Raw genomic sequence first — 21,668 nt, 5'->3', positions numbered from 1 at the left:
AAGAGGTATTTCTAAATATCTAAATACCTGGGCCTTGGTGCATAAGCTGATTTTTAACCTCTTCAGCAACCAGCATTAAGTCTGGAAAATGCAGCTGAAACAACTCCTCCCCAAAGGGCCCATCTTTGGCCTTTTTGTTACCAACGTGAGACTTCTCCCACTTCAACGTTTTAAATGCTTTAACTGATCATTTGTAACAGAGCCCAGACAATACCCCCTAAAGGCCACCCACAGCTAGCTTAAAAAAAACTCACCATCAGAAGCTTTCCTCCTGCTGTTGGTTTCAGGCTGCTCGTTTCATTTCACAGAATAATTATAACTTCTTGCACTCTGCTCAATATCAATCTCTTCTTTCGCTGCCACGTTAAACCCTTCCAATATTGCTGTGCAGCCTTTGATGTTGCTTAGCTGAGCTACACAGGCCCTTTTAAGCTTTCTCTATGTCAATTCCTTCTGCTCTGTGGCCTCCCTGTCTCTTCTCTGATCTCCTCCACGATTTGCCTACATCTCTTGGCAACCAAAATACCCATAACGGATTTGAGCCATCGTGAAGAGCGCTCGTGGCACAAACCTTTGGCTACACTATGACCTTCCTATGACATTTGGAAATGTGAAATTGAGCCCTGCAGAGCCAATGGAGATATTTGTAAGGCTGCCTTTTAATCTGGCAGGCACGTTCTGAAGTACTGCTGCAGGGCAAGAAAGTTCAAGTAAAATCCAGTCAGAACTAAAAGGCCCAAAGTCAGTAATACCCAAAACAGATGAGGCAGCTCAGAACAGTTACTGATGCTACATCAAAGCCATGCAGGCTACAGCAAGAAACTGGCAGCCCAAAGAGGGCAATTATAGAATCAGAGGATCATGGAGTGGTTTGGGTTGGGCAGAAGGAGGGAAGGTGCTGAGCAGAGTTGTAGCATTCACCGAGCAGCTCTGGCAGCACCACGACTCAACTGATAACACTGGCTGCAGGTAAAGCAGAGCAGCTCAGGCTTCAGCCAGACCCTGCTCTCCCCAGTGTTATGTCTCCAGCTACAACTCCCAGGTTACAGCCTGGCAGAAGCAGCATCTTACCTGTTAAATCCTCTGCTCTCAAGCTCCCTGACCGGTTTAGAGTAAAGCTGGTCTTAGCAGCAAGCTTCCCTCCCAGCACAGCTTCATGGGACACCACCTTCTTATTACTGGTCTCTGCAGTGAGAAGAGGGAAGGAGGAAAACAGGACAGAGATCAGATACCCAGCTGAGTGACTGCAGTCCTCGAGTTTGGGGCACTGAGATTATCAGCCTGAATTCTTGCTCTGCTCCAGAAACTGGCAGGTGTAAGGTGGTGGCAGCACCACGGGGAACTTTCTGTTTCCACAGGCAGCCCACAGCAGCTTTTTTTAAGGGCAGCAAGGATGTTTTTACAGCTAGCTCTGCTAGCTGTACCTGCTTCCTCTGCACAGCAAGCCCTCCTAGTGACCAAAAGCAAGAACAGACCAAGCACAGAAGCAACTTGACCTGGCCAGGTGCATCACACACCCACAGCTTTGCTGTCAGGTCCCTGCAGACCAGGCTCCAGCTGAATCCTTCCATTTCTTTGAGAAAGGAGCTTCAGAGCTCTAGAATATGCTCAGCACATCAGATAATGGCAGAGAGGTGCTTTTTACTAATCATTAACTGGCAGCCACTCTCCTAAAGGCCAGCCTCCCAAGTTCAGCCACTCTGCCTAATGGCCACGACGGTGATGAAGACAGAGGGGAGAAAAGGGAAGAGACCAGGGAGAAAAAAAAAAAAAAATCAAAAAAAAAAATCACCAGAACAGCACAAATTGATTGTTTAATGTACCCTCTCGAGAGCCAATAATGAAATGTCTTAACCCTCTTCGTTTCTCTCTTGAAGCTTAATGTGTGTAACAGATTTCTGTGGTGATGGACGAGTCTATCACTTTGAAGGCATCATGTGAAAGTTACTCCATTAGCAGGGCTTTTCATTTTAAAGAACTTGTGCTAAAATAAAAAAAAAAAAATAAAAATCCATGTGGCATTATCTCCATTTAGGTTCAGAGAGCCAACAAAGCATTGCAAGGCTCCCCTCTTGAAGGCCCATTAAAGCTTGCCAGGCTATAAAAAGCTAACTGGAGTTGTTTGCCTTTCAGCATAATGCTTCTGAGAAATGGGTCTTGTCTTTTCAACAAGTTTTCTCTCCGTGGTTTCTAATCCAAGGCAGGTTCTGGTGATGGAAGCAGCAGGGTGGTACCTACTGTTGGTGCTGGAGGGGGAATTGGGCACTAGGCTTCGGAGCTTCTTCAAGGTGTTCACTGCCACGTTCAGGTAGATGTTGCGACTGGTGCTACGTTCATAAGCCACCTTCTCTTCTGACAGAGCCTGCAAACAATGCAATTTGTTACTATCCACTCTCTTGGGCTCAAAGTACAGGCTAGAAGTGTGCCAGCCAAATAAAAAAACTTGCCTGTGGAGGAATTGAGTCATAAAAGTGGAACGTGGCACAAATGAATATTGGTTCTGGGCTCTGCTTAGGTGAGGAAGAGAAAAAAAACCCAACCTGTGTTTTAAACAGTGCTGGAAGAAGCATTTTCATGGGAAACCTTCCCTGACAGTTGAAGGGAGCAGCTCTGGAACTGCTGGGGAAAGGCTTTTTTCCCCACGTCAGTGGCAGTGCAAGATCTTAACGGGCAAGAGAAGGAAGTTTGGCAAAGAGTCACTCCTTGGGTGCAAGAGGAACATTCCCCTGGGGAGCTGTGCAGGGGAAATCCCACAAAAGAACTCCTTGTGGTTACAAAACACACCTCACTGTGTCCCCCATTTACCCAACTGCCATGAATGGCTGAGGCTTTCCATCCAGCTCTGCTTTTGGACATCCTACCACGCTATTCCCTACTGCTAGAAGGCTCCTTAAAAGCCTTCCAGTTCACAAGCAGCAAGTTCTACCCATGACATCTATCCCCAACACTCACCTCTGCTGAACACCTCCATTCCAGGAGGTGTTTGCTGCTGGACCAGACCAAAAGGGCTTTTTGTCCAGCTTGACCATAAGAGACTTTCCCCTACAGCCTTCTTCTGGGGTTATTCAACAGCCTTCCAAGGGAAGGGATTTCCAACTGGAAGCCCCCACTGGGATGACACCTCCTGTTGTCCCATCTGGAATTACTCAGTGCCAGTCTCCTCTACAGAACTGCACGTGGCTAGGAGAGTTTTCTGGGTTCTTAGAAGGCCTTTGCCAAGGCAGAGGATGTTCCTCTCTGCTGCAGACTTTATGCACGAGACACAAGCACTTGGTACAGACCTTGTCAAACGCTTCCTGGGAAGAGGAGCAGAATTTCAGGCACTCATCAATGAAGAGATTGAGATATCTCTGACGAATGTTTGTTGGGACTTTAGCACCAAATTCTGTGGGAATAACAGGCCTCTGTAAGCTGGTGCTCTAGAGATGAGACAGAGAGAGAGAGAGAAGGAGGCTATTGAGGGTTGAAGTATGTTGCTTTGAGACTCTCACATTTCCTGTGATGTTATTAATAGTGGTTTGACTTCCTCAACTGAAAATCTGCCCAAAGCTAAACAGAACACGCAGCATTTCTGGTACTAAAAATGCCACTTGGAGCTTTTGTGGCACCTTCAGCATTTGAACTACTTCAAAACCCAACCACATCTCATTATGCAACTCATCCACCAGCCCAGGACTCCCAGTGGCATTAGTCACAAAACATCCCAGGCCACGTGATGGTGACATGCACAGCCAGAGGTTCAGCACCAGGATGGCACCAAGCACCAGGCTCTGAACTGGAGGTGTGAACACAGGACACCAGTGAAGTGCATGACAGAGGTGGTTTTACTTCTGCTGCTCCAGCTCTGAGGATGGGAGGCCCACTCCTGCCAGGCTGGCAGCTACTCATCACACTTTCTGTGGGATTCCTGCAACTTCATGCCTTGGGGTTTTTCTTCTTTTTGTTTGTTTTTTATTAATGCCAGTCATCATGCTCCTAAAAGGTTTTCCTCCTTAAACTGAATGAGGTGTTCTTCAGGAATAAAAAAACCCTGTTGGACTGAGCTACAACCTACCACTGCAGTTTCCACAGAACACCAGTAAATCCCCCAATCAACTTTCAGGGAGCTGTGCAGAGCCAGAAGGTCTCCCCTGAGCCTCCTTTGCTCCAGGCTCAGCACCCCCAGCTCCCTCAGCTGCTCCTCCCCACACTTGGGCTCCAGACCCTTCCCCAGCTTCGTTGCCCTTCTCTGGCCACGCTCCAGCCCCTCAAGGTCCTTCTTGGAGTGAGGGGCCCAAAACTGACCCCAGGATTTGAGGTGGGGCCTCCCCAGTGCCCAGTCCAGGGGGACAATCCCTGCCCTGGTCCTGCTGCTCACACCAGTGCTGATCCAAGCCAGGATGCTGGTGGCCTTCTCGACCACCTATAGGTTACTAGGGTGGTTTTTGGGTGGGGAAGGATGAAAATGAGTTTTTGCTTTTACAGATATAATCAGAGTAGGTTACACAAGACATCCACAAAGATCTCCTTAACTGAGCCCTGGCACTAACACCACATTCCTTGCCATCCACTCCAGCAAAGAGCTTCTCACACCATCCACAAGCTGCTACATGAGGAACTCCACTCTGAATTGTCTTAGCAAGGAGTCAACATGTTCCCCAGTGCTCACAGGGACAGGAGGCACTTTCTGTGCCATGGAACTGACAGCAAAGGTACCCAAAGGCTGGGCAGGTATACCAGGAAATAAAAACAACAATAAAAAAGAGCTTTTTCTTCCAAATATGAACAACAGCATGAAGTTTAAATGATCACCTTAACTATAGAGGTTATTATTCCCTATGCAGGACATTATTCAGAGCCACCTTCCTCAGCATGGCCTGCAACACCCAGGAAGGCTGGAGATCCAGCCATGCCTTTGAACACAAGAGGCTCCAGGTCCCTGCCACAAAGCAGCTGCACCCCCAGCCAGGGAGCACCACCAAAGACTCAAACTGGAGATGAGAGATCAATATTCAAAGAGACCAGAGCAGCACTTCAGGAGTTTTATCTTTCCAACTTCCTCGAGCGTTTACTTTTTTATACAATGCTATCGAAGAAAACCACAGGAAGAAACAAACCCATTTAATCACCCTAATCAAAACACTGCTCTTTGGAGAGTGCAGTTTGGAGCAGTGTGGTTTCAACACACCACCCTCAACGGGGAAGAACCAGAGAGACTTCAAAGGTCTCTTACCTGTAAGGAGGGAACATGCGCTACCCTTTTCGGCACGATGGTGCTGGTGGTCTTTGAAGCCATCCCAGCTAAGGTGCAAGCCTTCAGAGGAAGGGTGGGTGCTTCAGAGTCATTGGAAGGTGTGACACTCCTGCCAGCAGCACTTGTCTTACTGCTTAAAAGGCCTGCAAGAAACAGAAGAGATATTTAGGTAGAAAACCTACCACTGGGCTTCCAGTTGCCAGAACGGCCTTACTGCAAAAGGTTCATGCTGCAAGCTGTGATTTTTTCAAATGGAAAGCCTCCAAAGGGCTACAAATTGGGTAATTTTACCACCTTCCGGGCACCTTCTGCCAGGAAACGTGTCTCATTTCTGTTTGGTTTAGGGTGACTGAGTCAGCAGAGTTTCAAGAGGAACCCTGTCAGCTACAACGCACTGATCACGTCAGCTCTGAGTCGTCCCAACTACAAAGGGATACCAAGGAGCACTAATTAGTACTTCCCTCCTGCCACCTCTGAGGCCTTCGCTGGAAGACTGAATGAGGAGCAAACATGCTCCAGAGAAGAAACAAAACAAAGACCAGGCTGGACTGAGGGAGGCTGCAGGAGACAGAGGGGGCGAACGGGGCTGCACATCCCGGCTGCTGCTTCTCAGAACGGGATGGAATTCCTCTGTGACCTTCCCCTGGTCTCTATCAGCAAAGATTTGAGTCCTGGCCAACACTACACATTCTCCTGCTTAATTTCACAGCCTGCTTGGGACAAACACCAACAGAAAAGTGCCTTTGAGCAGGGGGAGGACAGGACAGCGACCGCACGTCCCGCTGCCGCCTTACTTTGTTTGGCCGCGGCGGAAAGGGCTGCGTTTGGCACGTGGGCAATCCTCTTCTTTTCTCCTGGCAAAGAAAGAGAGGCCTTTTGAACGGCCACAGCCAGCTGTGCTGCCTGCTGCTGAGCCAGCTGGATCCTCTGGTAACACACCTCCTGGGCGGTGGGGGGACGGTACGGCCGGATTACGGGCTTGCTCGGCACCTCTGCCTGCACGGACAAAAAGGTTTCAGAGCTGGCTCAATCCCCACCCTCTGCCTTCCATTCCTGTGAGAAAGGTCTCTTTTCCTCAACCCCTCTCTGTTAGCCAAGGCAGGTTTTGGAGAGGAAATGATCCCAGCCCTCTGCCAGAATGAAATATGAAATAGAAGTCACTCGGCAAAACCCACAAGGCTGATGATCTGCCCCCTGGCAGGAGCTCCCAGCATTGTGGCATCACCCTAAATTGGTAGGTGGTATTTGAGCAGCTTGTTTATTGGCACAATGCTCCCCATGGCAGTGCCTAACCCACTTCTGGGCTCTCTCAGTGCTCTCAGCTCTACAGAGCACTAGAAAATAGCCCCGTGCTGCCCACAGCCTGCTGCTCTAGTTTATGCTGCAATGAAAAGGGGACCAACTGTTCCCCTTCCCCCTTTGCCACCCAGTGCTGAGCTGTAGAGCTCTGTGCTGAAGAGCCAGTGCCACCTCCCCTTGCCCTACAGCAGCTGCTCACCTCTCTGCAGCTTTGTTTCAGGTCTCTGGTTCCTGAAACTATTTAAAAGTCTCACATCTATGTATTTAGGGGATTAGGGCATTGCATCAACTGAGCTCTGGCTTTTAGACAGGCTCTGCCCCTGCCTGCTCCAGAGGCATTTCACTGTTTCAGCCATTACAAACACAAACAAGTCACACACACGTTTCCTTTGATGTCCAAATCGAGGGTGCAGAAAAGGTGCCAGAAATGCTGTCAGCAAAGAGAGAAGTTTTCTAGCAGAAGTACAAGAGAAGCAGCAGTGGTACTGACTCCTCCACACAACTTAATAACCCCTGAAATAGGAGCCACAGGCCTTCCCTCCTGATGTTTCTTCAGAGAAGGGTGAGCTCACATAGCCTGTAACTCGGCGTTTCTGACCACAAATTGGGGGCAAGCTGGCACCTCCTGCATTCCTGTCCTGCTGACACCAGCTTCTGGATACCAACCCGAGTGCAGCCAGCCATTAAATGATAATTACAGACATCCGGGCAGGCCAGGACACTCATTTTCTGCCTCACCTTCAATTCCTTTGGCCCACCATTCCCCCCCGGCACCCAAACTAGAACTCGGCTCCCTCCCCTGCTGCTCTCGCAGTCCTTGAGCTATAAATCCCAATCTGAGCAAATATTCAGCTTGGAGGGACAGGGCAAAGCACGAGCCTCAACCCTGCACATAAAAGCAGCAGTTCAGGTCTTCCAGCAGCTCCTGGCAGAGCTGGCAGCTGAGATGCCCCAGGGAAGGCAGGGCCCGGTGCGTGCTCGGGGCAGCTGGTGCTGAGCACACCAGACTGGCTCTGTTTGCCCACCCAACGGCTCTGCTGGGGCTCCCCCTCTTTGGAAAAGCATTTTGGGATCAGCTGTCACATTAAGAAAGCGTATTTAAAGATTTGCACATGTCTAAAAGGCCCCCGTTTACAATAAATGTTTGACTTAATGAATTTCCAACCCATTTGCTTCGCTCTCTTATCTCTTCACTTTGGAAGAAAGGGCTCTTATCAAACCACGTGAACTGGCTGAAGATATGCAGTTAAATAAAACACATTGTACTGACCTCAGGGCTTCAAATTATTAAAAGCAAAGAAACCTTTTGGAGGCAGAGAGGAAAGGAAGAACAATTAATTTGGACTAGGCAGCTCAAATCAGTGAGTTAAGTCTCCACTCTTACCCTGCTGGAACATAAAACTGACTAATCTGTGCTCAGCACCTGCAGGGAAACACATTAAACCCTCAGAGAAAACATGAATTAAAATCCCAGTGAGAAAGAAATGTTGTTTTTTTTAATCAGAATATCTTCCTTGTCTTTTTTTTTTCCACTCTTCTCCTCTAAAGTATTTTCACAATTGTGAGAGTATTAAAAAAGATGCTGCTGATACCTTGGCCCATGCAGAGCAGCTTGAACACCTGACAGAATTCCTACAGCCATCTTCTAGGTCCACAAGATGAAGAAAAAGAGCATCAGACACAGACTGACCTTGTGTCCAGCTAATTTTTACCTAAGGGATTGAATGAAGCTACACTGCAGAAAAATGAACATCTCAATCTACCCCAGACTCACCAGGTGCAGAATCCACTGACTCTTCCACAGCTCACTCTGGGTTATGTGAAGGTTTATTAGAGTTTTCCTGCCATTTGTAACAGAAGCCTAACCATGATTTTTTCAGAAAACAGAAAAGGGAGGAAAGAAACCTGCCATAGAGGGATTCCAGCACAAACAACTCGTGTGCTCCTGCCTGAACCTGGGACTCCATCATTCTCCAGTGTCAGAACAGGACAGAAAATCCTCACTTGAAAAGAATCTAAACTGTTGCTTCTGAAAGTTGCACTTACATTTCCTTGTTTGACAAGATGAGAGATCCTTCTTTTTTGGCCAGGAAACAAGGTAGTTAAATTATCTTCTGTCTTTTCTTCAGCTCCTTCCTCTTTGGATACCTGGAAAACAGAAGAAGTTTCCAAAACTGAATAGACCTGAAGATCCCTCTCAACAAGGAGCCCTGAAAAGGTCCCTTGCCAGGAGGGACCTGGACCCCCTGCTCCTGCCAGCCACTCACACTGCCCCTTCCATGGCACTCTGAAAATCCAGGGGGGTGAGGGTTGGGGTTTTTTTTGTAAGAATTTGGAAGCTGACTCATTTCTAACCTTGTATAATGAAAGGTCCTGGAAACCTGCTCGACACCATGGTGCCCCCACTTCAGAGAGTCACCAAATGGTTTGGGTTGGAAGGGACCTTAAAGATGATCTAATTCCAATCCCCTGCCATGGGCAGGGACACCTCCCACTAAAAAAGGTTGCTACAAGTCCCATCCAACCTGAACCTGAACACATCCAGTGATGGAGCATCCACAGATTCCTGGGCAACCTGGGCCAGTGTCTCACCACCCTCAGAGTGAAGAACTTCTTCTTCATTTCTAATTTAAATCTCCCCTCTTGGAGGTTGAAGCCATCACCCCTGGTCCTGTCACCACAAGCCCACTTCACATTTAGGGAAAGGTTTTTGTACAGTTTTACCCCTGCCATATCTGCAGAAAGACAGCAGTGACAGATCCCCAGGTCACACACTGGTGTGGCCCAAAACCCTGGGGGAAGTAACAGCTCCTCTCCAGCTAAAACACCTCAGACTGGCTCCTGGGGAGGAAAACCACTTCAAAATCTCCTTTGAATTTGACTCAGCTCTTCATTTGTACAAGACACCCTTCATGAGTTTCCTTTCCAAACCTCCAGCTGCTCTCCACTCAATCCTGCTTTCCTTTTTCCAACACAACCCCCAGCAAAGCTCTGAGCAGAGAGGAGCCTGACAGCCTCTCAGAAATCCCTCGAGGGAGCTGCAGGCTGGATTTGGGGATGAGCTCAGGCTCCACTTGGGCTGAGCTGGTGTTCATCACCACGAGGGCATCCTGGAGGAGCACCACACACTGGATCACTGGGCTCTCCAGGAACTCAGCAACTCTGTTAGTTCAGTTATGACCCTAATAAACTCTCACAAAGTGACCCTTGTGGGTGGAAAAGCACCACACTGCCCACGTGTACCTGCTTCAGAGCCCAGACAACACCAGCTCCATCTAGAAAATAATTCCTGAACAACAAAAAAACCATTCCCAGGACCCATCCCACCCACCAGACACGCAGTGGGGAAGCAGGTACCTACTTCCAGAGACCCACCTCTCAAAGAAGGACCCCTCCACTGGTCCAAATGCTGCTTCCTCCCTTTCCAAACTCAATTCCAGTGCAGGGATACAAGGTCAAGCACGTGCAAAGGAGCCACACGTGGCTGCTGAGCACTGAACATTGCCACTCCACGCTGGAATTAACTGTTTGCAGCGAGTGGCAGCCCCTGGTTCAGCACTTTCTGAATTCAATCACCCCACATTTGGAAAGCTCTACACGGATTAGTATTTCCCACCATGGATTGTGTGCCCTTAAACTGTTTTCACTTAAAAAAAAACCAGGTTTTTTCTTTCTCACTGGGCAATTGGAAGAAATGAAGTCAAAAAATAAAGTGTTCTAGCCTAGCTGGGAATTCTACTAAACACTGAAGGAAGAGCAGTTGAATTTTAAACAAGGAAAATCAAGTCAAGCTTAATAGTTCAGAAGAAAATCATTACACTGAGCTGCTTTATGTAGTTTCTTCTACCAAGGATTTTGTGTGAGTGTTAAAAAAAAGGTCTTTCCTTGTCAGCAGGACAGAATTCTCTGTGAGCAGACATTATTGCAAGCGAGAGTTCAGCAAAAAGCATTAATAGTCCAGCTATTCTTTTCAAAAGAGGAGCTCTCCTCCCTGTGCTGCATAGCCCGGTGCACTTTGTCCTCCACACACAGATGGTCATGAATGGAAGAGTTTTGTTCATGGCCACTTCACCCACCCAACTAACAAAAGCCTGAAAACCAGCACCAATGTCTGCGGCTGGTTTTAGACTGAAAGTCAACAATGAATGGCAGCAGGAGAAACTCTTCCCATCACACAGCCCTGGGGCTCCTGCTGCAGCCATCCTGCCCCTCCTTCAGATTGATAAGCACAGGATCACAGGCTGGGTTGGGTGGGAAGGGAACATTAAAGCTCATCCAGTCCAACCCCCCTGCAGGGAGCAGGGACATCCCCAGCTAGAGCAGGGTGCTCAGAGCTTGGTCCAACCTCACCTGGGATGGTTCCAGGGATGGGGCAGCAACCACCTCTCTGGGCAGCCTGGGCCAGGGGCTCACCACCCTCAGCAGCAAACATTTCTTCCTTCTCTCCAGTCTAAATCTCCCTCTTTTAGTTTCAAACCATCCCCCCTTGTCCTGCCCCAGCAGCTCCTGCTCCCCAGCTTTCTGGCCGCCCTGGCAGCCCCCAGCAGGTCTCCCCAGCTGGAGCCTTCTCCTCTCAGCTGCCCCAGCCCAACTCTCTCCTGCTGGGCTCCCAGCAGAGGGGTGCCCCCCTCGGGGCATTGCTGGGGCTCCTCTGGCCCCGCTCCAGCAGGTCCCTGGCGCTGCTGTGCTGAGGACTCCAGAGCTGCCCCAGCACTGCAGGGGGGGCTCCCCAGAGACCCCAAACAAAGTCTTGCTGTGTTTGAGGGGGTCTAAGCTGTAACACTCTGGAAGCCTTGATGGCCTCCCAATACCTGGTCTACCTGTTGGATGCAGGACAGCAGCAGCTGAAGCTCAGCAGTGCCTTGGGGACACACACTTGTCCTCTGGTGCTCCCTCTCCCCCAGCACACAGAGGGCCCCTGATTTTGTCCCTTTGCCTCACTAAGCCTCCCAGGCAACACCATGAGCCAGACAAGTCAGGTGGCTAACACTGGATATCAGGCTGGTGTGTTTTCTCAGCATTGCCCCATTTGTCACCTTTTTCTGACACTGTTTCCAATCCCATTCTCTGAACACCTGCTCTGTACAGAAGCAAAACCACCCCAGCCAGAAGAGCTGGACGTGCTGGGTGGGAGCAAGACAAACAATCCTGCCCCAAACAGGGATCTGCTCATGGATTGAGGATTTGCTCCTGCTGCCCAGTCAGACTCAGGCATCAGAACATGAAGGACAAGTTTTGGTTGCTTCTACTTCCCTGACCAGATGCTGTGGAGGGGGTCCCTGTCAGCACCTGCTTTCTAACCTTTTACACTTGCTCCATTCTGGTTTAATCTTTGAAAATGAGGCTCTTACATCCTCTGGGGGCCACCCCACAGCCACTGGCAGAAGCCTCTTTATGTACATGCTGCCTTTGTACCTCCTTATTCTGAAACCCTTTCATCTTTTAAAGAAATGTTATGCTTTATTATCTACCTACACCACCTACCAGGCATCCAGAAATCCCCATAAAATACCTGCAGCAGGCATGTAAAATAGGAAATAGTAATCTGGGGAGTCTCCAAAGTGTCTGGTGCCAACTACATGGACTTGCTTGCACCAACACATTGTCCTGGCTCTGTGTGTCACCACCTTCCTTATAAATGATGCTGCAACAAGAAGGCACCACCCAGATGAGCAAATGTGGATTCGCTTTGAAGCACCCACAACACGCTCCCTGAAGCTTCTTCTCCAGCCATGCAGCCCACCATGCTCCTTAAGCCAGATGGAGACAGAAGTAACTGGTGATAACCCTGAAAGCTCAAGGCCTTCCACACATCAGGTGACTGAACCTTTGCTTTTCACAGCAGCTTTCAATCCAGCAGGTGAATTCAGGGGCACTCAGTTATGACAAGGATGAGATGCTTCCAACATACAGAGTCTCCCTCTGCAGCCCTCTTCAGCCACTTGAAACAAGCAACACCCCTCAACTAAACCAGGATCCCTTCACGTTGAAGAGGGAGAGAACCAAGCAGCCCAAACCAGCATTACCTGTTTCCCCAGCCTGCCCTTGTCTTCAGTTTTCACATCTGTAGATTCATTAAAAATCCTGAGACACTCTTCCATGGGATCCGACTCAAAGTCCAACTCTTTCTCAAGGATGGAATAATCAATGTCATCGGATGTGGAAGATGATGATGACTTGGACAATTTAGAACGTTTCACTTTCTTTGTCCCTTCATTGTCACTCTCAGAGTCTGACCCCGAGTCAGCACCGTCCGAGTCCGAGCTCACGTGAGGCAAGGTGGATGGCAGAGCCCGACCTTTGTCATCCTCATCCCCACTCTCATCCCCAAACAGGTCAGCGTGGCTCAGACTCTGCTGCTTCCCACCCTTCTTGGGCTCTCCTTTTTCTGTGGAACTGACCTTCTCCTTCTTCCTCTCCGGAGCTGGACTCTTGGTCCCTTTCTCTTTGTTTTTACCACCAGAGGTTTCTTTACCGTTTTTCACTTCAGCTGCTTTCAGCTTGGAGTCTTTTTTGCTGCTCCCCAGCTTCTCTGTGCTAGAGCCTTTGACAACTCCCTCACTCCTGCTTTTCCCTGAACTGCTGCTGCTGGCAGACTTGGATTTCTCTTTCTTCAGCCCATCCACTTTTTCTGACTTTTGTTTTTCAGGTTTCTTTAAATTCCCGTCGTTTTTCACTTTTACACTTTTCTCTTTGCAGTTTTTCTCTTCACTCTTGGTTTTTAATTTTTCTTCTTTCTTCAGCACTTTCTCTTTTTCTGTATTTTTACTTTTCTCCTTCTTACCAGCCTCGCTGGGGCTGGATGTTTTACTAACATCTGATTTCTTCCTTTTTGTTTTGTCTTTTGAGTCTTTGTTTTTATTTTCCATTTCTGGGTCGTTCTTACCAGAACCCAATTTCACTCCTTTCACATTCCTGTCTGGGAAGGTTTTGCCAAGATTTTTCTGTGGACCTGGAAGGTCTCCATGTGCTGCTGCTGCTTCTTTGCTGTCCTGGGAAGTGGAGTCACCCAGTTTGGAGCTCTGCTCTTTGGTGGGAAACCCATCGCTTGACTCGCTTTCAGAACCAGCTTTTGACTGTGAACTAACAGAAGTTGGCTTATAGTCCCCCTCAGCCTCATCTTCAGAAGAAGAGAACCTGGCACACACCTCATAGTCATCGGGGTCTTCACAGAACTTCTTTTGCAAGGGGGAGTAGGACTCCTCATAACTAGAGCCCCTGCCTCTTTTCGACCCCTTCGGCTCCTTTGTTGTGTCTTTGCTCAACAGCCTGGCTGAGTAATTTGAAAGTGGGTCATACTCCAAGTCTGTAGAAGGTTTAGAGTCATCAATCACATATTTGTTGTTAGTGACAGTGCTGCTGTATTTTTTATTCTGTACTACAGCCTTGGGAACATACTCCAGGGCGCTGCCTTTAGAGCGGGCAGTACCCAAAGTGTATTTGCTTGACTGGCCAGGAGCAGTGAGAGGAGTGGGGTTGTAGTCCGAGTTATTATTGAAGTTGTAGCTACCTGGGTTATACTCTAAAGAGGGAAACGAATCATTTTGCATCCCAGCAGCTGCCACGGGTGTATTTGAAATGAGTGAAGAGGTCTCTGAAGCACCAAACTCCTTCGTCGTTTCTAGAAGCTCCTCATACTTCTTCTGCTCTCTCTCAACTTCATTTTTGACTGCCTCGATGGCCTTGTTGACCAGCTCCAGCTCCAGAATTCCTGGAGTCACGTCGGTGATGTCAGCCAGAGCATCATCCTCCACCTCCAGGGAGGCCCTGGGGAGCTCTGGATTGTAGGGATCATAGCCTCGCTCTGTAAGAGAGAAAGAAAAGAACCATTTACTGCCACCATTTAGGTAGAATTTTCTTTGCAGTAAAATTTTAAAGGTCTTTTAAGATCTGCTCTCATCAAAGCTCAGTATTGAAAGACACTCCCATAAGCCATGTGCCCATCACCACAAAGTAAACGTTGGCCACCAAATGCCAGCAGGGATGTTCTCTGGCCAGCAGCTAGATTAGATTTTACAAACTACTCCTAGGTCCTAAGGATCTATTAACAAAGTGCTTTTATTACACATGGAAAAGCTCTATAAATTAAATATTCTTTGGGGCACCACAGAAGAATCACTGTATGAGGACCAAGAGGAGCCAAGTATGCACAGAATTGTCAGCTTAATTCAATGAAGTGACCAAGGGAGGAAAGAGGATTCCAGTAAGAAAAGGGCTACTAGCAAGACAAAACTACAGGTAGAAAGGCAACACCACTCAACCACACCCAACAGCCACCAAGACAGGAACACTGAACGCCCAGAACATTCAGCTGAGAGTTGGGTGGTTCAGCCTGGAGAAGAGAAGGCTCCAGGAAGACCTTACTGAGGCCTTCCAGTATCTGAAAGGGGCCTACAAGAAGCTGGGGAGGGACTTTTTGTAAGGGCTCGTAGTGACATGACTAAGGGTAATGAATTCAAACTGGAAGAGGGGAAATTTAGATTAGAAATTAGAGAAAAGTTCTTCACTCTGAGGGTTGTGGGACACTGGCCCAGGATGCCCAGGGAAGCTGTGGATGCTCCATCCCTGGAGGTGTTCAAGGCCAGGTTGGCTGAGGTTTTGAGCAAACCTGGTGTGGTGGGAGGTGTCCCTGCCCATGGATGATCTTTAAGGTCCCTTCCAACACAAACCATTCCATGATATCTCTTTTCTGACATTTCTTTTTTCAGACAAGTCCCTTTGCTGGCCTCCCTTTGTCCTGGTCTGCAGCAGAACAGAACTAAGTCTGTCCAGTGATTTTCCTTTTCAGCTAAAGCTCTTCTCACTGCACTTTCTGAAGTTCACAGCATGATTTTGCACACAGCATCTGCTTCTAGCAGTGATAACGTTCCATGTTTAGAGTAACCACCAAGGATTGGTGTACAGACCAAGGTCACTGCTAAACCCTGTGTACAGTAAAAGCCACATCTGCAGGGAGGAGAGGGCAGGAGAGACCTAGATGGACTGGTGGGGTATTCCATCCCATAACTATCATATTCAGGATAAGGCTGAAGGATCACGAGGGTCAAGCCCCTTCCTCTCTCTGGCTGCTTCTTCAACAGCCAACATCTGAGGAGGACTCCATCCATCCTGCCTTTGATCCCAAGCTGTGTGTTCTTGACCCTAGTTCCAGAATCCAGCTCCTGGACCCAGTCCCAGAATAACAGAGGAATAATAATAATAGGGAGCAGAATAACAGAGACTGTGTTAAAATAAAGGCAGTGGTTTCATAAAAGACTTTTTACCCCCTTGGGTTTGTGAAGTTTTCTTCCAAGCCAATTAGCTCCTGATTGAGTAGGGACTCTGGGCAATCCTAGTATGGTGTCACCATCTTCCAAAGGACAGTCTGAGCTGTGCTCAGGACCAGAAATGTGGAGAAAAAGGAACAAAGTGATATATTTCTATAACTAGCCCCCCTCCACCTACTGCAACCAAGAGACAGAATTTCCAAAACTTGCATCTCCTCTTCCCCATGACAAGGTCCAGCACAGCTCACACCCTGGGGCAGAGAGGGAAGGAGAAGGTGGCAAATGGGAGCATCTCTGTGGACAGCTTACATCAGACAGACTGATATCCAGAGCCTAGGTAGAAAAAGAAACCAGAAAGAAATGCAGGTAACAAGGGAAAACCAGGAACAAACCCAGGGGTGAGCAGCAGCCATCATGAGGCTGGTATATGCAAAACAGTTATCAGAATAATTAGGTATAAATATTAGCCTGACATCTGATAAAGAACAGAGAGCCCTCCATCCCTGGAGGGGTTTCCAAGCTGTGGAGAAGTGGTGCTGAGGGACATGGGTCAGTGGGGTCCTGGCAGTGCTGGGGGATGGTTGGACTTGATCTGAAAGGTCTCTTCCAACCAGAAGGATTCTATAATACCATCCACCTCCCTTCTCCTCACTTTGTGAAACATCAGCTCTGCTGTGGTAAGAGAGGAGCAGTGCAGGGATGTCTGGAGGAGTCAGCTATCAAAGCATTGTCCCCTAACTCAAGATGAAGACCTAAAATTTGGCACAAGCATTGTTAAGTGAGCAGCTGAAAGGCTGGTAATTTGAGCAGAGATAAGTGTTAGGTGGCCTATAAACAGTGGTGAGAACACAGAGTTTGGATCTAGAGACTTGCCAAAATAAAAGAAAAAATAAAAAAACACTACCACAAAACCCCCTAAAATACACAAAAGCCAGCAGAAAAGCAAACTGGTTTCAATATATCAGGATACAGAGAAAGTAGAAGACAACCTAAGCACAGACAAACCTGGTGTCTGATTCTCTGCTGTTCATCTCCAGTATAAAACTCATTTGCACATTTCCTTTCAACGGAGTAGCCAGATATAAAAAAGACATTCTAACCTCCACCAACACCAGCAGGCTGGGAGCCAGGGCCATGAAAGAGCTCTTTTGTAGGTGTGGAGGAGGCCTGATGGATTAATCAAGTGTTGCTGATCAAAGGCTGTTCCTAAGTGGGCTCCACTATACCCCCCAGGACTGTCACCTCTGGCCACGATGCATTTGCAGATAATGGAGCAGAAACACAAGCAGAAGAGGGGTTTATTTTTATATATATATATATAGACTCATACATAAACACACAGAGAAAGAGAGAGCCCTACACATACAGGTCCCCCAGGTCAGAGAAATTAAATATGCTGCTATCAGGCCACCTTCTCACATCCTCAATTACACTCCCAGGAACCCAAGAGATTTAAGGATGTCTGGGCAACAGAGCCCTGTGCCACACAGGCAGGCACCCAGCTACAGCCACACCCCCTCTTACAACCCAAATCCAACATTCAAAGGAGTCTCTGAATCCTTTGAATCCTTCTGCTGAAGCAGAAGCTTCAGATTCTGCATTTATCCTTCACTTCCAACACCAACACGAAGACCTGTGGTGTAAAGAAAGATCCCTAGGAGATGAGTTACATCAAGTTTGCTGAAGCAAAATGAGTCCCTGAGAGGCCCCATACAGTGGAATAAATCCTTCTGGATGGATGTAAAGCAGAGTTTACACCATCCTTTGAGACTCAGGAGATAATGAGAGTGGAGATGACAACTCCTTGTAGGATTGTGCACTAAGGTGCTATCAGGACACTGTAAAACACAAACTATTAGAATAAATTAAAGTACCTCAGACACACAAAACAGTCTGAGACACAAAAAGCTGAAGTTAACACCCAGACTATAAACCCCAAGTTATGAATAATTGATTCAACCTCCAACTACTTCAGAATGTACCAAAACAAACTGCCCCCAAATCAGCCCCTTCAGCACAGAGCACACACCAAAATACAACAAGATCCTTCCAAAATCCTGGGGCTGGTGGGTTTTTTTCCCTCATGACAGTGAAGCTGGTTTGGAAAAAGGAGGCCTCAGTTCTGAGGTGGAGCTGGTTTATGACAGAGCTCCTCTAACAAACCACTGCTGGTCGTCCACTGGTCCTTCTAGTTTGTGCAGCAGGTGAAGGCAGCCAACAAAGGGTGACTTTAAAGGAAGAATGGGGTTACAAGGTCACCTGTTTGATGGTAAAACTTATTTTACAGTGAATCATTCTGAAGAAAAAGACTTGGTTTGTGGTTTTTTTTTTTCCTTTTCAAGCACCTTACCAGAACACATACTTCAGATGCTTTAAATACAGAAAAGCCCAAACATATGATGGGTACTGGTTGGAACATGGAGGTTTTGGAAGAGTGAAGCTCCTGCAGATGTGGGACTTGGGTGACAACTACTTTCCTTGCAGACACAACAGAGCTGCTAAGCACAAGCAGCTGCTCCTAAAGGAAAAAAAAAGGCAAAAATGAGAAACTTTTGAATTTATGGCAATTAGAGGGGAGGGTTTGCTGGCCGAGAGGGACCAGCACAGCCCTGATCACTGAGCACTTTCAAGACCTGCTGCTCCTCAAGTCACCTATTTCCCTGGGTCACCTGGAGCTGGCAACAAAAGCTGCATTCATCAGGAGATGGGGAGGGCAAAGGCTGTGGGGAGGAGGGAAAAAAAGGCAATTTTATCTTAGTGTCATCAGGATAGCTTTGTTAGCCTAACAGCTCGCCCGTGTTTCCAGTGCCAGGACTCAGCAAATGCACAAACTTTGTGATTACAGAAAAAATGATCACCCTTGGAAAAGGATTTTAAGCTTCTCACTGAATATTTCCCAGAAGAGACAGTGGTTCCTCAAGAACAACACATTTCCAAAAGGCTTCACCAGCAGGCTGAGTTTTGCTGCTCTTCAGAATGAAGCAGCTCAAAAAGAAACAACAGGTTTGGGCACAGACCTCATGGGTGAGCACCCAAACCAAATTTCCAACAATTAATTTAACAATAAGATCCAACCACTTGGAAATAATTAAAGCTGAGATTTAAAATAGTACGTTTCAAATAATTATCCAGGGTAAATGGGTTAGGAGGGCACGTAAGAGGAGCTAAGAGGAATAGTTCTTCAAGTTTAAATGCAACCCTAGTCCTAATAACTTTTTATTTTGCTCCTTTAAAATAGTAAATTTATTTACTAAAATCATAGATAACGTTGTGCTGGTCTAAAAACACCAAAGAAGGCAGGTTGGAGAGGTTTTATGGCCAGTCTAGTCCAAGCTGCCCCCTCCCTAAGCACCCTGCCCCATGCAACTGTCACTCCCTAAGATGTATTCAATGCCACAGAGTCAAAGCACATCATGAACCAACGTGGTCATTTCTTCAGTGGAAAAAATGAAGCAAATATGAGAAAAGAAAGTCCAAAATTAGCAAGGCTGAAAAAAAAAAGTCTGAGCAGCCATTCATCATGCTGTGGCATTTTGAAACCTGCCGTGGCAAAGCTTGCTTAAGGTTTCCCCAGATGGTTTCCCCAGGTGGTGCCAGCCAGTGGAAGTGCCCAGTGCCACCAAGGGACTGGCCTGCTGGGCTGAGCTGGTTGACCAGCAGGGTCACTGGAGGGTGTCATGACCAGCCCAAGGAGGATGGATCCCAGAGAGGGACAGCAGCAGCCTGGCACTACCCTCCTCCAAGCCATGTTCTCCCTCTCAGCTCAGCTGCCCAAGCCTGGCTGCCAGGCTGTGGCCAGAGAGGAGACATGGACCTCCCCGTGGGGGTTCAGCCCAGCTGGGGAGCAGCTCCAACATGGGGACAACTCACTTGGGTAGGAAACTTGCTTTGCCAGGAGGGTATCAGGGCCCAGCCCTCAAAGCAGCGTCCAGGGAAGCAGGACACACCCCCTCATTTTATTCAAGAACACAACTTACTGCAATTTTGCCTCTGGCACAGCAGGAGAAGCACCTAAAAGGTCCTTGAGCCTTCTAAATATGGTGACTTCACTCACTTGAGAGCCTCAGAGATGGTCCTGGAGGATAGCTGGGACCTTCACCACTTCACACAGCCACACTACTTAAACCCAAGGGTGCAGAAGCCAGAATGAGATGGTCTGGCCCACACAAACACCACTGACATTCATCACTATGCCATCTGCATTCCTCCACCCCACCAGGACTCACAGTCCCACCCCCTCTTGGGGCTAAAACAGCAGCAGCAGCCAAAGAGCATCAGAAGCTTTCAAGAGCTGTGACAAATTCATGTTTCCCTCAAAGGAAATCACCCCATTGGTACTTTTCTCCTGTAAGAAAGGAAAGAATGTGAGAAACACAACTGGTGTGTTTGCCAGGAGAGGGGCAGAAAGCACCCAAAATATCCCAATTGCTCCCCAGCCTGTCACCACTCTGCCTGGAAGGTGCCCCATCGTTTTAGACTTGCTGACACATTCATCTGGATATTCAGTGTTCAGGGATCTTTCCATTCCCTCTCTCATTCTAATTTTAAAACTGTTCCTCGATATAGAAGAAAAGTGGAAATTCTGGGTGGGAAATAAAAAAATTAACCAAGAGTTCTTTTTAATGTTTCTGAGAAAAAAAGGCAGATCAAAAAACATCTCCCCAGCCCCTGCACGAGTGCTAGGTAAAACTAAGGATCTATTCCAAAATTTAACTAGCAGAGGAAGTCTCCTTTTCAAAGAAGCAGAAGGGGGGAAAAAAAAAAGACAAATTTCATGTATTGTGGTGTCTTTTATCTCTGTTCAACTCCACCCTGAAAACTCTCTTTGACCAGTGTGGCTAGCAGCAGTAACACCACTCCTCACCCACCAGCCCCTTCATTTCCCAGCCTTTCTCTGGCTTGCCCAAGATAAGTTATCTTCTCAACACCTGCCTTAGTTCTTTAACTAATTCGGGTGAAGAATCCTCATTTAAATGAAAAAAAAAAAGCCCAAAACACAAACCCTCCACATCCACAACAGCCACGACTTGGAACACCCAAGTTAAAACTAAAGCAAAGCGCTTCCCGAGCTCTATTACAATGAAAAACTTCAGAAAGGCCAAACCCCAAACTTAAACTGGTTTTAAAACCTGTCGGGCTTTAGTTAGAAGCTGGAATGAACACGTTGCAGCTCTTGACTCTGACACAGGGAGCTCCACAGGTTCTCCTCCCCAGTCCACCCCACGCGCTCCCCGATTCCCTTGAAAATCTCAGAGGGAAATGAAAAAGCCTCGTGCAGCTAAACCCCTCAAAGCAGAGCTGAGGGGTTATTTTTTGGGCATAACCCACGTATTTGAGAGGCAGATGGGAGCCTGAGGAGTGAAGCCTCATGTTAAACAAGGGGCTGACACGTGAAATCTTCTCTCCTCTCCTCAGCTGCTTCTTCGCGGCGCTGGCAACCCCCACGAAAACTCCAGAGAGAGTCAAAAAAAACACTTCAAAAGAATTACCTGAGCTCCCCGCGGTTAATAAATATTGCAGATACTTGTTCATGCTGGACTCCAGGCTTTGAATGTCTGCTGGGTGCTGCTAAGACCTGCCGGGGAAGGCTCATGGCACAGCCCCACTGACCGGCTGCTGACACAGCACTTTCTGGGCTGCTGAGATAATTGGGGCAGGACTTACCCACCCAAGGTCCCGCCTTCCCCCTCCCAGCTCCTGGCTCAGGTTGGGGTTTATTCGAGTCTCTCCAGGGGCTTTTGGGTTGGTTTCTTCTTTTCCTATTAGCATCTTGGGGGATTTTTTGGTGTCTTGGTTTCCCCGCTCGCCGACCGTACGTGGAGAGTTTTGTGTGTGCAGCAGCCTGGCCGGGGAGACCTGAGCCCACAGCA

General features: G+C 47.9%; 1 protein-coding gene across 1 annotated transcript in view; it reads right to left on the bottom strand.

Moving 5' to 3' along the window:
• REXO1 (REX1, RNA exonuclease 1 homolog (S. cerevisiae)) overlaps window positions 1-21,330 on the bottom strand; it is a gene marked incomplete at its 3' end in the record, with an annotated part of 24,970 nt that extends 3,640 nt beyond the window's left edge. Inside the window, exons 1-8 of the mRNA XM_008950118.1 lie at window positions 21,288-21,330; window positions 12,559-14,336; window positions 8,579-8,680; window positions 6,028-6,229; window positions 5,213-5,376; window positions 3,282-3,419; window positions 2,239-2,362; window positions 1,072-1,185 (exon numbers count right to left, since the gene is read on the bottom strand). Coding sequence (XP_008948366.1) covers window positions 1,072-1,185; window positions 2,239-2,362; window positions 3,282-3,419; window positions 5,213-5,376; window positions 6,028-6,229; window positions 8,579-8,680; window positions 12,559-14,336; window positions 21,288-21,330 — 2,665 coding nt within the window. The remainder of the gene's footprint in view (window positions 1-1,071; window positions 1,186-2,238; window positions 2,363-3,281; window positions 3,420-5,212; window positions 5,377-6,027; window positions 6,230-8,578; window positions 8,681-12,558; window positions 14,337-21,287) is intronic.
• Window positions 21,331-21,668: the final 338 nt, after the last annotated feature.

Source organism: Merops nubicus, unplaced genomic scaffold, assembly GCF_000691845.1.
Source record: "Merops nubicus isolate BGI_N331 unplaced genomic scaffold, ASM69184v1 scaffold41281, whole genome shotgun sequence".
NCBI classification, from domain to species: domain Eukaryota; kingdom Metazoa; phylum Chordata; class Aves; order Coraciiformes; family Meropidae; genus Merops; species Merops nubicus.
Note: the sequence above shows the minus strand (reverse complement) of the source record. Positions and strands in the feature narration are given on the sequence as shown.